The 15,360-nt window shown below is 41.0% G+C and overlaps 1 protein-coding gene across 1 annotated transcript in view; it reads right to left on the reverse strand.

Annotated features, from left to right (window-relative positions):
- LOC121517585 (forkhead box protein J3-like) overlaps positions 1-15,360 on the reverse strand; it is a 93,673-nt gene that overhangs the window by 66,745 nt on the left and 11,568 nt on the right. Inside the window, exons 2-3 of the mRNA XM_041799470.1 lie at positions 11,579-11,702; positions 10,784-11,276 (exon numbers count right to left, since the gene is read on the reverse strand). Of these exons, the coding sequence (XP_041655404.1) occupies positions 10,784-11,161 (378 nt within the window). The 5' untranslated portion in view covers positions 11,162-11,276; positions 11,579-11,702. The remainder of the gene's footprint in view (positions 1-10,783; positions 11,277-11,578; positions 11,703-15,360) is intronic.

Below are 15,360 nucleotides of genomic sequence, written 5' to 3' on the forward strand. Positions count from 1 at the left end.
CAACACAAAATCAGAGAGTAGAATCAGTAAAATTATTTACCTTGACACTGCTACCCATAAGCTTTTTTAAAATGACTATTACAAATACACACACAAAGAAACATGCACACACAGGCAGAGATGCAGGCCAGGGTAACACTCAAACACAACACACTATAGATGTACTAAAAACCTGCATTCTGTTTCTCATAGACTTTCCACACAAAGTCTCAAAACAAATCACAGAAAGCACAAGTGAAATTTAAGTTGTGCTCATAAGACACATAGCCTGAGCAGCTACAGCCACAAAAAGACTCCCAGCAGCCAATGACAACAGCCTTCTTCCACATACGTAAGTACACTTGACAGACATTGTGCACAGACCTCTGCTGTGCTCAGCCGCAGATCTCCCACAGAGCAGGCAGGGGAGGATTGGAGCCAGAATAATGGCCTGGCGCTGATTCATATCAGGTGATTGTCTGTGACATGTGGTGCTAGCCAAAGGCCAAAGGCCATGGCGGTAGCGCTGCCCTTTACAGTGTCGCATTAGGCCTCGCTAATTCGCAGGCAATTAGCCTGGTAGCATGGGAGCTAGCCTGAGGCGACTGGGGTCGCAAGAGAGCAGCTTAGTCATGAGCTCAGACTGTGACACGCTATTTGGTGAGGGTACAGGTCTAGACTATGTTTCTCAGGTGGTAAATAATGGAGAGGCCTGAACATTTCCATAATAACATAATGGTGAGGTGAATAAAAAACATTTCCCATCATTATATTCAGCCTGAATAGAAACGAACAGAGCGGCATGGAATACAGATTCTATTGCTTGATAAATGACTTAAGTAATTAATACATTCTTTATTGGTCAATCATTATTTTTGTTCCAAAACTGAACTGATTTCTGGTAAAGACAATAAAACAGGAAATAATATTTCAACATGGTGGAAGATATTTTACCCAAAAATAAAACAAATATTCTAAAAAAGCCTATAGAACAAATAAAGACTGTTCACTATGAAAAATGTCATGAAAAGAACAGGGATGGGGATTATTAAATATTCTGACAGAGACACTCATCAATACTCTTTATTGAGCCAAGTCCTTATCTGTACAGCTATAAATACTTAACTATTGTTTGATGAAAAGACTACCAAATAATTTTTTTTTTCACAAAAGTTGTATGAGCTGAGTAGAGTTTGAGTGTCATCATGATGGTCATGAGTCATCTGTTAAATATATTTTATATTGCTGAAAAAAGAATTCTTGGGATGACAATTGCATTTACTCAAGTTCTAATCAAACAAGGATTTTTCTTGATGTGACACCATGACTTTTTTACATTTTATTTATGTTATATATATTATATTTACTTTATATATATATATATATATATATATATATATATATATATATATATGTGGGTGTGTGTGTGTGTGTGTGTGTGTGTTATTCTACTTCATCATTTATTGTGCTGATCTTGAACACATTATAATATAACCATCTGTCAGCTTAAGTAAGGAAGCTCTAATTCTGCCAATTTTAACACATATTTCAACACTGGATTGATAGTTTTAATCAGCAGGACTTGGGAATTTTTAGGGGTGCTTGTCATTCAAGCCGGGGAGATGAGGAGGTTAATTGTCATGTAGCAGCTAGAGTAAGTGCTATAAGTGCTGTAAATACCAATAGCAGTCAATTTGTTTTTGATGTTCAATTCTGGTAGATTATGCTGAAGCAAGAACTGATGTATGTTTTTGCATCAATGATATGATAAAATGAAGTTATGTCTAGGAACCTATGAGACTCATTAACAAGCTCAACAGCCAAAAAGTCAATGATTTTCAGTTTTTTAAAAAATTCATCACAGGGCCTTAAAGTCCCTGTAAAGTGATACAAAATCTGTATTTTAGCTTTGTTGCATGACAGGCCACTGTGTTATGAACCACTGAGCCAAATTTCAGTCATGTAAAACATCCCTAAGTTTTAAAAATTGAACTTCAACATCACAAAAAAATTAGGCAGTAAAATCTGCTCTAGAGAAATGCTCTGGCTCTGGGCCAGAGCTGAGAGACAGAAGTTAGGTCGGGCCCTATGATTTCTGGGTTAACAGCATAAAATTTGCCACTAAAAACGGAATCTACTATTTAACGTGGAAAATGACTGAATTTGACTAAAATCATGTTTTTTTTTTTAGAAAGAGGAACGTATATCTGGGGAATATGCTCCAGGGGATCACTAAAGCGTGGCACAACTCCTGCCCCACTTCAGAAATACTCATTCGCACCCTCCTAAACAATACAAAGCAGGTCAATGCAGCTGCACGAAACACTGGCAAAGATCACATAGCTCAACACACGGCAGTACTGTGCAACATAATGTTGCACCTACAAGAAAATCGAGATCTTACGAAGTGCCATAGTTTATAGGATGTTACATTCGAGGATCAGTTAGCTTAATAATCCACCTCGCAGATACTGTAGTAGCTGTGGCTGCTTAACAAGCCAATACGTGTCTGCATTTACGTACCAGTCCGACATGAGGCAGATGGAGGACAGACAGGGAGAAATGGAGGGAGATGAGGAGAGTACTGTTACAGTCAGGAGTAGAACAACAGCATCAAACTGTATGGACTGTTACACACTGTCAGAGTAAATAAAAGTTTAGGAAACAGGTTTACTTTTAACCATTTAACTTTAATGTTACTTTCTCATTAAGTCCCTATCACTCTGTGTTTGACAGAACAGAAGGAGTTCTTCATTTACATTATAAACATTAGTTTGAAGCCAGTGTGATTATACATGTGGATGTGTCTTCAAATGTTGGAAATAACTGACTGTATCACTGGTTATAATTACTTTGTATATGGGTTCCCCAAACTGCAGCTCCTGGGCCAACTGTGGCTCTTTTTCCCTTTCTATTTAATTAGTGAACAATTTATTTACATGATCAGGACATTCAGGACAGATTTCATATGGCCCTAGTTAGGGATTAAATTTACTGTTTTCTGGTACAAATCTGTATCATTATACTTTTAGGGCTACAACAAATGATTATTTTTTATGTCGAGTAATCTGCCGATTATTTTTACGATTGGTCGACTAATCGTGGCTGTTTGGCATACTATTTTGGATCCCCGTTTTACCTTGCCTTCTTATGCATGCACACCTGTGAAAACTTAATGGTTTAGCAAATTGACATGACATGTCAAGTTGCTACATCGTCAAGTTTGTTTTTCCTCTAATATAAAAGTATTGAACTGATAACTAAAGAAAATTGCACACTAAATAGCGTTACTGAAAAAAACATTACCCTAACAAATATCAAAGATGGTTTTCTGACTGATTAACGTACGGCACCAGCGTCATAAGTAGGCTACTGGAATTAATCCTCGTGCCTGAAGCACAAAGGGCTCAGTAACTAAATGCAAAAAATCTAAAAGATATTCATGCAACTTGCAAACTTGCCCACTCGCGGTATTTGAAGACGCAGCAGCTATAGTGTGTTTACGTTTTCAGGTGTTCGTGCCTTGCCGTAGTGCTGCCATGGTACGAGAGTTTGACAATTTGTTTTCTGGAAAATGTTCCAAAGTTTAGAAGCTCTGGGTCGGCTTTTTGGTGTGTTCTCCGTGCTTTCGGCCATGCTTAACTTCTTCTTCTCAGGTTCTGTGAATAATGTAAACAGTGGGAGTGATACTGCCCCCACCACTTCCTGTAGTGAACTGCAAGTGCAGATGAGTCCTTACCGGCCGGTACTAGATTTTACCAATATAAAAAACAATAATACGACGCGTCGACACTTGAATTCCCGCGTTGACAAATTTTTATGATCGACACAAACGATTATGTCGACGAATCGTTGCAGCCCTAGATACTTTTGTCCCATAGGCCACCGGAGCTGATAGATTAGGGAAATTTACTTCACAATGAACAAAAACAAAGCATGTAGCTGGCTGTTAACTTTCAATAAAGGCAGTGACATTGGCTGACAATAGACTGTACTGACATGAATTGACAATAATTTTGTAGAATTAGGGGGACTGGGTAATTCCCCATCAAAACCAGTAACGTCGGTGTGCAGGTGGCCTAGTGGTTTAAGGCATGCCCCATGTGCACAGGCAGGTCAGGTTCGAATCCGGCCTGTGGCCTTTTTCTCTCCCCACTCTCTCGTCCCTGTTTCCAACTCTATCCACTGTCTTCTTCTATCAATAACCCTCCCACAAAAAAAAACAAAACAAAACAAAAAAAAATGGTAACATCAGTGGCTCATAGATTTGCCATGCTTACAAAAAATTCAAGCCAATTGGAAGGTGAACAACTCTGTGATGGTCTAAATGTAGTTTTATGCAAAATGGTTTAGGAACAAAGACCACACCTCTACCACTCCCATTTCTGCTGCCGAATGTATATAAGCATGCCTCACTTATCCATATGCCTCTGACTCTGCTTTAACATCCCTCACAACCAAACCCAAAACCCAACCCCCTTTATTTCCAACTTCTCTATTTCTTAATACAGGGAACCACTGAGAGCACCAAGGAGATGTCCCCCCACCCAGAGTCTTTAACCCTCTGGTTCCAGGATGTCATACCAACAGCAGCGGACACCAGCAAGTCATCGGACCCTCTGCCCAGATCTCAAGTTCTCCAATATCCTACACCATCGCCAATCTCAAGCCAGCCTTCTTAGATTAACAAACACCGCCAACTCAAGTCCCAGATCTTGGGAGCTGTTGGATGCCGGTGAGCTTGTCAAATGAAATCCCCGCAGTTCTTCAGTGTTTTGTTTCAAGCTTGTCATCTTTTGTCACGGAGGACGTGGCACGACTGAAAAACACGGGCAGACATGTCATACTGCAGACAAGAAGGGAAGATCTGATCATCTTTGTCACCAAAGAAGACCATGCGATACCTAGCAATGCCAAGCCTATTGCTGAAGACCCCAATGATCCTTATGAGGAACAGGGCCTGATCCTGCCAAATGGAGACATCAGCTGGAGCTGCCCATGCCTGGGTGGCATGGCCAGCGGACCTTGTGGCACTCAGCTCAAGGAGGCTTTTTCCTGCTTCCACTACAGCAAAGAAGAGGTGAAAGGCTCAGAGTGCATTGACCACCTCTGTAACATGCAAGAGTGCATGCAGAGGTACCCTGAGCTCTATCCTCAGGAGGAAGAAAAAGAGGGCTCCTCACAGGCAGAGTCCAGTCCTGGGTCTGTCTCTGAAACTGACTCTACCCCAGTTCCTGACAACACATCACCTACAGACAACCAGACTGCCAGCTAAGAGCAATCTGGTTTCATCCAGCCTCCTGCCCTCTGTGTGAAAGCACTGCCTGCATAAAAGACTCCATAAGGAACTCTGGTTTGTCTCTCTTCCTGTTGAAGCCTACAAACTTCCTAACTGACACTGATGCATATTTGCAGGCTGTCTGAGATGGATTCCATATATACAGAGAAAAGACCCACACATGTATAAAAGTGAAGGCTGCTTTTTTTGTCTAAGCTCTCAAATCATTTAATATTATGATTTAATAATGCTGTTGCAGGGACACTAGCCAATAAAATTATTCTATATGCAATAGGAAATGACTGCTGTTTGTTTTCATGTCAATCAGAAGAGCCGCTTGTTAGCAAAAAAAAAAAGTCCCAAATCTTCAGCTTTCCTTGGATTGGACCAGCTCAAGACAGCCCCATCATCATCTCTGAGTCTGCATCCACCCTTATCCTCATCCCTTGACCCTTAACCTCATTCCTCCATTCCTCTACCATTTCATTATCTCAATATTAAACTGTCTAAACCCATTTCTGACTAGCATGGTCTTTGTAGTGAAATCAAAGATTCAGTCATACATAGTTCTCAGTGTATTCACATTTACAGCAACCATATTCCAACATATCTAGCGTATTAAGACAGAAAGTTTGGATTTCCCTTTACAAGGATGATAACTGGAAATAAAACATGACTTAAAAAAATACTGAAGCACAGGGGCTGACAGACCATATTAGACAGAAGAATTCTTATTGCACTAGTTATCCAAAACAATATGTTAAAAACTGCTAATAGTCATGCCCCTACCCAACTTTAGTCTCCCACTGCTTAATCATTAGTCCTTTTTAGATTGCAGTTTAGCAATAGTAATTTTATGTTGTGTTACAGCTCTGCAGAAGCATGAGAGGCATGGTATGTAAATACAGCAGGGGCTTCACATACACACACTCAGACTTGCACACACACACACACACAGTGCTGTTCCTTCTCTCTGTCTAAGACGTTACACATTGCCATCATCTCATCTCTGTTGTGCCCGTCACTACCTATAATGTCAGAGCAAGGGCCCAAATATCCTGCCTGAAGCTGACAAAATGCAAGTGGCTACTGTGAATTGGGGTCCCTAGAGAGGAGGGGCACATTGGTGTGAGAGGATTTAGACAAGAGGGCCTGGGAAAGTAGAGCAGAGCACAGCATAAGACAGAAAGAGGCAGAAGTTTTAATGGATAATATAAATGAGATAGTACTTTTCCAGTAGTTGAAAAAAACACCTTGTGATGTACCCAGATGCAAAACTGTTTGCTTTCACTCAAACTATGTTTATCTCCAGCCTGGTTTAAGGAATGAAATTCATTAATGTAACACAGGTTAATTCTGACTGGCAACAAGCTCCACAAACAAAAACATTATGCATTCACTTGCTTTTTATTTCACAATTGTTTTTATTTGTCCCCATTCTTTACCTCCTCCACAGCTCTGAAGAAAAGTTCTCATCATTACTTTTGAGATAAAGCAACGTCCTTATATTTGTTTCCAGAGAAGACACAAAACTGCACAACCTTGGAACGCCTCTTGATTGTAACAGCTAACTAGATTGGCCCTTTAGCACACTCAAAAGTGTGTGTGAAGCTGAAATATGCCTCTGGGGTTCCACCAGTGTATGCATTCATGTGATTTCTAAGGATGGATAGTGATGGATTTGTGTGTGTGACTGTGTTGTCCTGGATTCAACTCTGCCGTTCCTGCACTCTCACATTATCATACAGAGCAGACGGAGTGCGTGTGCTGGGTAGTAAAACTCTCCTCTGCTCTCTGACAGTCTCCTCTCTCTTCTCCAACTCCCCCCTCATCTCCTCTCCCGCTGAGCTCCCTGTGCATAATCTGTAGACTGCACACGTACATTGCCTACCTGAGTGGGAGTCTCTCTGTGGATGCACAAGCTTGTGTGTGTGTTTGTGTGCATACGTGTGTGGCAGAGGGTGGAGAAGACAGCAGACACGGCGGACCATGTATGAGCTGTTTTTCTGAGAGCAGGAGTGTTCGCCTTGGGTTGGTACATTCAGGTGCAGGTGTGTATGCTATGTGTGTGTGCAAAGCCGTCAATGTCTGCTGAATGTGGCAGCCAGACAATCTCTGTGTCTGCGCCCCACTGTGTACAGCTGACAGCAATCACCTGAACTGGAATGAACCAGACTTATGTAACTTCTCCTGTGACGGCCATGGCTGGTATAAAACAAGCCCCACTGTGTTCAATCGGGTCATCCAGAAAGCAAAAGTTTGGAGTCTTTCACTCTAAGACACAGTTTTCTGATGCTTTACCTTGAAGTGCTGCAGCATGCTTAATTTGTTACTCTGCGTGCTTCTAAAATGTCAAATCATGCACAGGTCAGTGGTTTTCTCCACAGATGTGGGTAATACTATAACTCTTTATTGTTAACAATCTCCATAGAGACCAGAAACAGAGGGGACAAGGGGTATTTTTTAAGTGCTATTGCTTTGAGACACATATTTTGTCACATACAAATACATAAGAACATAGTGAGCTGTATTTATGGCCCTGGTCTAAACAGGAAACACACAAACTCACAATAAGCTCTCTGCATGGACATCATGGCTCAAATGCCAGAACATGTGAAAGTGTAGCCTCAATGCCATCAGTACTGTGCTTTAATGATGCCACTAGAATGCAGCTGCACACACAAATCAATGAATCTCGAGGTGTAATTATGTGATACTAAAACATCCTGGCACCCAAATACAACCAGCAGTAGAAGGCAGGAGTGAGCTGCAGCGGGAGAAAGCCTGAACGGTGTTAATAACCCCGATCCTCTCTCCGCGCACAGAAAGCGAATAGATTGGATCCTACACACAGGTAAGAAGCTCTGCCAACACAACCTGGCTTGTATCATAACCTTTTTGTCTCCGTTTCTGGCATGCATCTCTGCTCAGGGAATGGTGTGCTGAAGATTATAGACGGGGAACAAACACAGGTTTGTGAAAGGAAAAAAGAAGAAGAAGAGGAGTGAGTGACTAAGAGAGAGAAAAGGAGAGAGGTGGGGGGAGCTGGTGAAGAGCATGCGCTCGGGAGATGAAGATAGAAAGTGAAAGAGAGAAAAATAATGAGAGAAGAAGAAAAACATTTCCTCTCTCAGAGAGATGAATTGGTTGATAGTTTGCAGACAGCCTTTTTCTATGTGTCAGTGGAAGGACTATATCCATCCCCTTCTTCACTAATAAGGTAGAGAATCCCCAAGACACAACCATAGGGATCTATTCATTTGTCTCCAATAACACTGCCACCTTTCTGCTCATATTAGTCAGGATTTGCATAGCTACATTTACATAAGGATTTAATAATGTCGCCTGAATGAAACCAAATGCGTCTGTCAATCATTCCTGGTTCACTGAAAGGTTTCTGTGCTCGTTGAGGGAACCACTAGATCAGAATTCTTGCATTTTTAGCCCACGTGATAGAATTAAGGTTCAAAAACATTTTATAAAACTTGAATTTTGTTTTAAATTTGCTTGTCGGTTCTTATCTTTCCTCCACAATATCGATATCTTAACTGACCAACATGTTATAGGTTGTAAAAACAAAAAGCACTACGAATTTATTTCCTTAAATTATGAGTGAATAACTTAGCCCTGATAGTAAATAGTTGCAAACTCTTGTTTTAAACTATGAAGACTAGAAACTTAAGTTTTCTATCTGACATATATGACATAAAACTGAAAGTAGAAACTTTCATGATTGATGTAATGTGAAACAGAGTCAACAGACCCTAGAATTCATTAATGATTTTTTTTACTATGGGGCCCATCTTTGTAAAAATATGATGATAAATGCTCATCATTGCCCTTCTTTCCATGATGAAGACAAGATGACGATAAGCTGAAACTAGACTGCTCAATAAAAAAGAGTGTCTGATGAAATGTATGTTTTGTTTTAGCAAATGAGACAAGACTAAAATGATAATGGTGGGCTGTTGGCTACTATTAACCAATATTTTTTCTTCACTGTGCACCTAATCTATCAGTTAAAACTTGAGCAGGAGGGAGAGAGAGAGAATAGAGGAGTAACAAACAGAGCACAAGCTGATGGATAGCAACGAATGATGAGTTAATAGTTGCCTGGCCAAGCAGCCAGTAAAAAATGTCTGAACAGCAGTATAGCTGTATACTATTAGTTATCTTAAAAGCTAATGCTTTTCTTTATTATCATTTATAAAAAGCCTTTTAATGGTTTAATCTGTTGCTCTTCTGAGCAAATATGTATGCCAGGGAGCATATCAATAGCCTCTTGTAAGTACAGTGGGCTACTCACTACAAATAAAAGTCTTGAATTCTGAGTATCAATAGAGTATCAATAATCTGAGTCTTTAAATTATGCTTAAGTAGGACTACTTAAAATAAAGACAGTACCATTTAGCTATATGTTCCCAGCAATGTTTAGGAATATATTTTACCATTAGACTAATCCAGTAAGGAGAGGAAAAAAACATTGAAAACTTTCTTTAAAGATTGATTCCATGACTGGTAGGGACTTGTTCTGTGATACAGATTTCGTCCATTCTGGGGTGTAGCTGTGAGACCACCAAACTTTCTTCATTTTTAGTGTCTAGCTTTAATCTCTGGTTTGTCTTGACTAAGAAAACTGCAGAAAAACCTCTCAAACATGTAGTAGTGGCAAAAGGAGGGTGTAAATGTCTGGTGCAAATTTATTATTAGCCCTAAGTTTCCATGGAAGTCCTCTCAAAAAATGTCCACGCTTTGCTAGCAGGAAAAACACAGCGTGCTCTGATTTTTTTAGCCATGCCACCCCAACTACCACCAACTCCAACAACTATGGGCCCCTGTGTGTTAGTTGTAAAAAGTAAATTTATTTAAGCTATTAAATGTATCATCCCTCCTCAAATGCTCTGAATTTGTGAGTCCTTAACTTTTCTTTCATGTTATGACAGAATGCACCACAGCAAACAACAACAGACTTTAATGCTGGTCAGTTGTAGCTTGTTACATCACCAACCTAACCATTGTATAAAAGCAATGTCACACTCAAAGTTGTACTTCTGCAGAGTCTATCAGCATACCTGTTATCTTTACCACTCAGCCTGCAGCCTAATGCAAATGACTAAACCACAGCTGTACTATTAAGTCCATCATCACTCTCTATCGTCTGATATTTTTTACATTACTTTGGCCAAAGAAAAAAAGTATGAAAAAATAGGGATACATAAATGCATTGGTTTAACATCCGTGTTGGTGGTTATTGTCCCTTTTGACAGATATCAGCCATCGGCAAATAATGTGGACATAAACTGATGTCGGCAGATGTTTATTTGTTGTGTTTTATCAATTTACAGCTGACATTTGGCTGATTCTGAGATATTTATTATTAGGCAGAAAATGTGACCTGTTAGACAAACTCTGTTTTGTTTGATGGTCAAAGTTTTAACCACACCCACAAGATGGACCAAAGTTTAGGAACATAACCTGAAAGCGCTTAACTCTACAAGATCACATCTCTCTTTCATCTGGGCTTACCTTCCAGCCGCTGCCTGCCTCTCGGTAGTATGGGAAGTTGTCACAGATCCACTGATAGATTTCACTGAGGGTCATCCGTTTTCGTGGTGAGCCATTGATTGCAAAAGTGATGAGGCTGGCGTAGCTGTAGGGTGGTTTACCATCTCTGTGCTGTGCTGCCTCCTCCTGGTCAAGTGTTGTGCCTGGGTCCAGATGGGTAACCTTTTTGCCGGGTCCGTGCACGTGTTGGTGACCATGGTGGTGGTGGTGGTGGTGGTGGTGGTGTCCATGGTGGTGGACGTGATGGTGTCCATTGTCTGTCTTCTGGATGGCTGCCCTCATGCTGAGCTGGGGAAGCCAGTCCATGGAGGTCAGACTGCTTTCCAGCTCAGAGGTCATGGTGCTTGGACGTCAAGGGGTCAGAGGGGATGGTTGAGAGGCTCAGCGACGTGGCGTATGGAGAATCTCCTTTTGGCTCACTGAATGGGTTCTGTGCAGCAGCCTTGGCTCATGTCTGGAAGAGCAAGAGGTTTGTTTACTATGCCTATTCATCTCCTTTTGCTGGAGCAGAACACACACTTGGCAAACACACAGATGTTAACTTGCATGTGACTTTCCAAATGCAGTATAGCTGTGTATAATGGAAAACTGAAGACTCTGGCATGTTCTCCACTTAGTCTTAAGCAATGCACATTACTAACAAGATCTGCAATGTTAACTACAGTCAAGATAAACTTTAGTCTAACAGTTGATTATAGTAACTACACAGTAAAAAGAAAAGCAGTTTGGGGAACAAGTATGATTTAGGTGTCTTACTCTTCCCAATCCTTTCCATCTTTCTTTGGGCCAAAGCATCTGGGGAAGTCACCGAAGTGAAAGGTAGAGTCCTTTGCTCTTGCATGTTCACAAGTTCTTCATTTAGCCACTGCGATGGCCGTTGCTGCAAAGCACAAACACAAAACCACACAAGACGGTGAGCTTGGACTGCCAGACAGCCTTCATAAGATATTAATATCGCACAACCGCTCAACTGGCCTCGGCATCTGTCCAACCCGATTAAAACTCCTCTCTCTTTCTCTCTATGTGTTCTGTCTATCTGGATTGCCTCTCACTCTCGTTCCCTCCAAAGTGGAAATGGCAATTGGATCTGCAGAGTGACTAAAAGCTGGGGAATTGTTTTCACAAGTGCCTGCCAAATGGGGGGAACAGCTCGGGAGGAATTCCAACCCTCTAGAGGAGCCGAAAGGCTCGTCCCCTTTCCTTCTCTGTATAAACCCCCTCCTCCCCCCTCCCTACACTGTGCTCCCATTCTCTGATTCTCGACGTTCCTCACTCTTCTGTCAAGTCCATACCCCCCCCCCACACACACACACACACACACACACACACAAGCGTCTAAGATCCTGCTTAGACGGCAGACACAAACACTGAAAAAAAATCAAGCAGCCTCATCTTTTTAATTTGGTTGCTATTTTTAGAGCAGTGCTGAACTTAAAAATGTGTCCTGGGAAAGTAGAACGTAGGAACTTTTTCTCCGAGGGGGGCTTTAACAAACAGTTTTATCGTTATTCATGAAAAAAGACAATGATTCGGTACATGAGAGCAAACTTACTCACCAATTGTTCTGTACTCTATCAGTAACAGAACGTTCGTAGATTTGTCACAAAGGGACTGAGAATGTCATGTAACTGTTACTCATCACTTGAGTGAAGATGTTGCATTCAGACCAAACTCTGTTCCAACAAAGAAAGACTGCCTTATCTAGTGTTGATGCTTCCGATGGAAAACATCTTATAAATTCTGTGGAATGACGGTAAAGCTATGGGCATTATTAAAAAGAAGGATACTGGGCCAATGCCAGTGAATACTTAACAATAGCAGGATGAATTCAGACTCCTAAAGATATACGTTTCTACATTCAAACCTTCATCTACCGTCCAATGCAGTAACCTTGGTATGTCCTTGAACAACAAAGAGCCTATTGGCCCACGCTTTCCATTCATGCTCACTGTATATAATCAAGGTGGGAGAACTTCAATGAGCCTTTCCTACCAGAAAGAACACAAACCGCTCTGTCTCTCTTTCCACCGATCCCCTTGAGAGCCAGGATGAAGAAGAAGGGAAGAGCTCAGCTCCTGCAAAAATCTTGCTTAATTATAAGTAGAAAAAACAAATGTTTAGCCGCAGACTCATCAAGCCAAACAAGCAAGGCGGAGGGACTCGGGTAAGGAGAGTGGAATCGAAAGAAGAGATATGCCCAATGAGGCCTCTTGCACAACACCACCCCCATATCTTCCTCAAGGCTCTGCCACTGTGGGAGCAGCCATAGTTGCCCCCCCCCAAACACACACACACACACACACACACCCACACACCCACACACACACACACAAAAACCCACTACCCCTTCTCTCCTCCAAATCCCAGGAAGCCATCTTAATTAGTGAACATTTTTTTTGTTGCTGAAGGGAAGGTAGCACTGCTGGTTGTAGTGGTTGTGGGTAGGTAGGGATGGGGGTGGTGACACGAAAGACAAAGAACAACAAGTACTTATTTTCCCCTCATTAAAAGGAGGCTCAAGCTGCAAATCAGCCCGCCACAAGCCCTGACCTGCTGCGCTGCCATGGATGTTGTTGTTGAGGAGTTTGGGAGCGTGGGCTGGCTGCATGGCGGCACGGTAGAGTTTTTGCACCGCTAGCCTGGCGAGGCATTGGGATGATGAGTAATAGAAGACAGAGGAGAAAGAAAAAAAGGAGGGGCATGACTTGGCTTCTGGGGAGAGGGGGCCCTGCTTGGCGGGTAGACGCAACCAATTACCCAGTCGACTCAGTCAACTGGTCCCACTGTGACCGGGCCAACCTCAGCTCTGTGCCTTTTACTTCTGATGCCTGCTGTGTTTCACATCAGCCTCCAAGGCTTGCAAGGTATCAGGGGAGAAAAATGATCAACACAGAGAAGACAGTTTAGTATATATCTCTGCTGAACTTCTACAGAAATGCATGCATGCTCTTGTAACAGGTTCAGTGCTAAACTCTCTGAACTGTGTGCTTTGTACTGAGGATGTAAAAGAATATATTTTCACCTCAAGTTAATGTTCTTGGTTATCAGTGTTTTAAAAGAGTATTATGTAATATATAACCTATAGTGATGGAGAAAAACAACGCTTTTGTCCATATTCAGGTCTTTGTTGATGTTATTTCAAGTATTTTTTTTCCAATTCAGGGATAAATACTTGCAAGGAAATAATCCTTATTAGCAGCTATGATAACATCAACACAAAATGTAAGAATAAAATCCTGATCTGGATGAAAAAGTGTCAATAGGAAACATGTCAGTTGGAATATGTAAAGACTAAAAATACCAAATAGGAAGATTCTGGTAAGGCCAATATGAAAAGAAATTTCATTCATGACAGAGGTGGTTTATGCCCATCCTTGTTTTAATCGTTGACTAGGTACGTATGTACGCAATGAGCTGGCTTAACAGTTAAAAGTCAGATCACTTTGTATTTGGCACCAGAATTACAAGTCGGTTAAACCAATCAATAACATTTCTTATCATTTCAGGCCTACAATCCCAGTCAAATACTCTGTCTACGCTGTGATCCAGTCACCTTCCACTATTAATCACTGTAATTGCTCTTCATGACTACTGCCTTGCTGCAACAATGCTTTTTACTCCAATATAAACACACACTAACTGATAAAATTGATAGCATCTCATGGAACAGTGCAGTTTAGCACTATTTTGATCTAAAATGGGGATAAAGTAGTCTAAACACTGTCGGATTATACTCACATATAACCAAAGCATTGTGTGATAATCTTCAGAAAAGGAATGTGAAATTATAATTTGTGTTTAATTGGATGGAAAATGATTTGCATAGTAACATCCCTATCAGTGACCACAGACACATTGCATGAATGTGTCCTCCTGGTTAAGGTAAAAATATTCTGACTGCTCATGTCTGAAGGTCCTCTTGCAGATCTGGATTCATTTTGAAATGAAGAGAAATTACAGATACTCAAATCTGCATTCTCAGTGGCACAGAGAGGAAGTGGAGGAGGCATGCAGCGACGACGGTGTTTGTCAATATCACAGGGGGAATCAGTGACTCTAGCATGCATTTCAAAAACTAGTCTGAAATAAAAAAAATGGAAAAATTAGTGAGGCATCAATTTTGAATGAACTGGATCCCACTCCAGAGAAAACCTTTTAGTTTTATTTCTACTGACAAAAACACATACTTGACCTGCTGTACTTTGTCAACACCAGAGCATAGGGAGCATATGGCTGCCACTACTGTCTGCTTCGTTGTCAGGTTAATACTGAAAAGAGATCCATTTATTACAAAAGCACATTTTACTTTTATTTTAATAGGAAGAAACCGCTTCTTTTCTACTGTGTCAGGCAGATTAGTTGGAAAGGATGGCTCTGCACATGTCGAAATGCTGTAATTCTGATTGAATGACTGATATTTGTATATGTGCCTCTTATTGAGTTCTATGTCAACAGTGAATTTGAAATCCTTAATCAGAATTAATTTAACCAGATTGAAGAAATACTGCACATGTAAACAGAGCTAATGTTTCTTACTT

The sequence above is a fragment of the Cheilinus undulatus genome, linkage group 11, assembly GCF_018320785.1.
Source record: "Cheilinus undulatus linkage group 11, ASM1832078v1, whole genome shotgun sequence".
Taxonomy (NCBI): domain Eukaryota; kingdom Metazoa; phylum Chordata; class Actinopteri; order Labriformes; family Labridae; genus Cheilinus; species Cheilinus undulatus.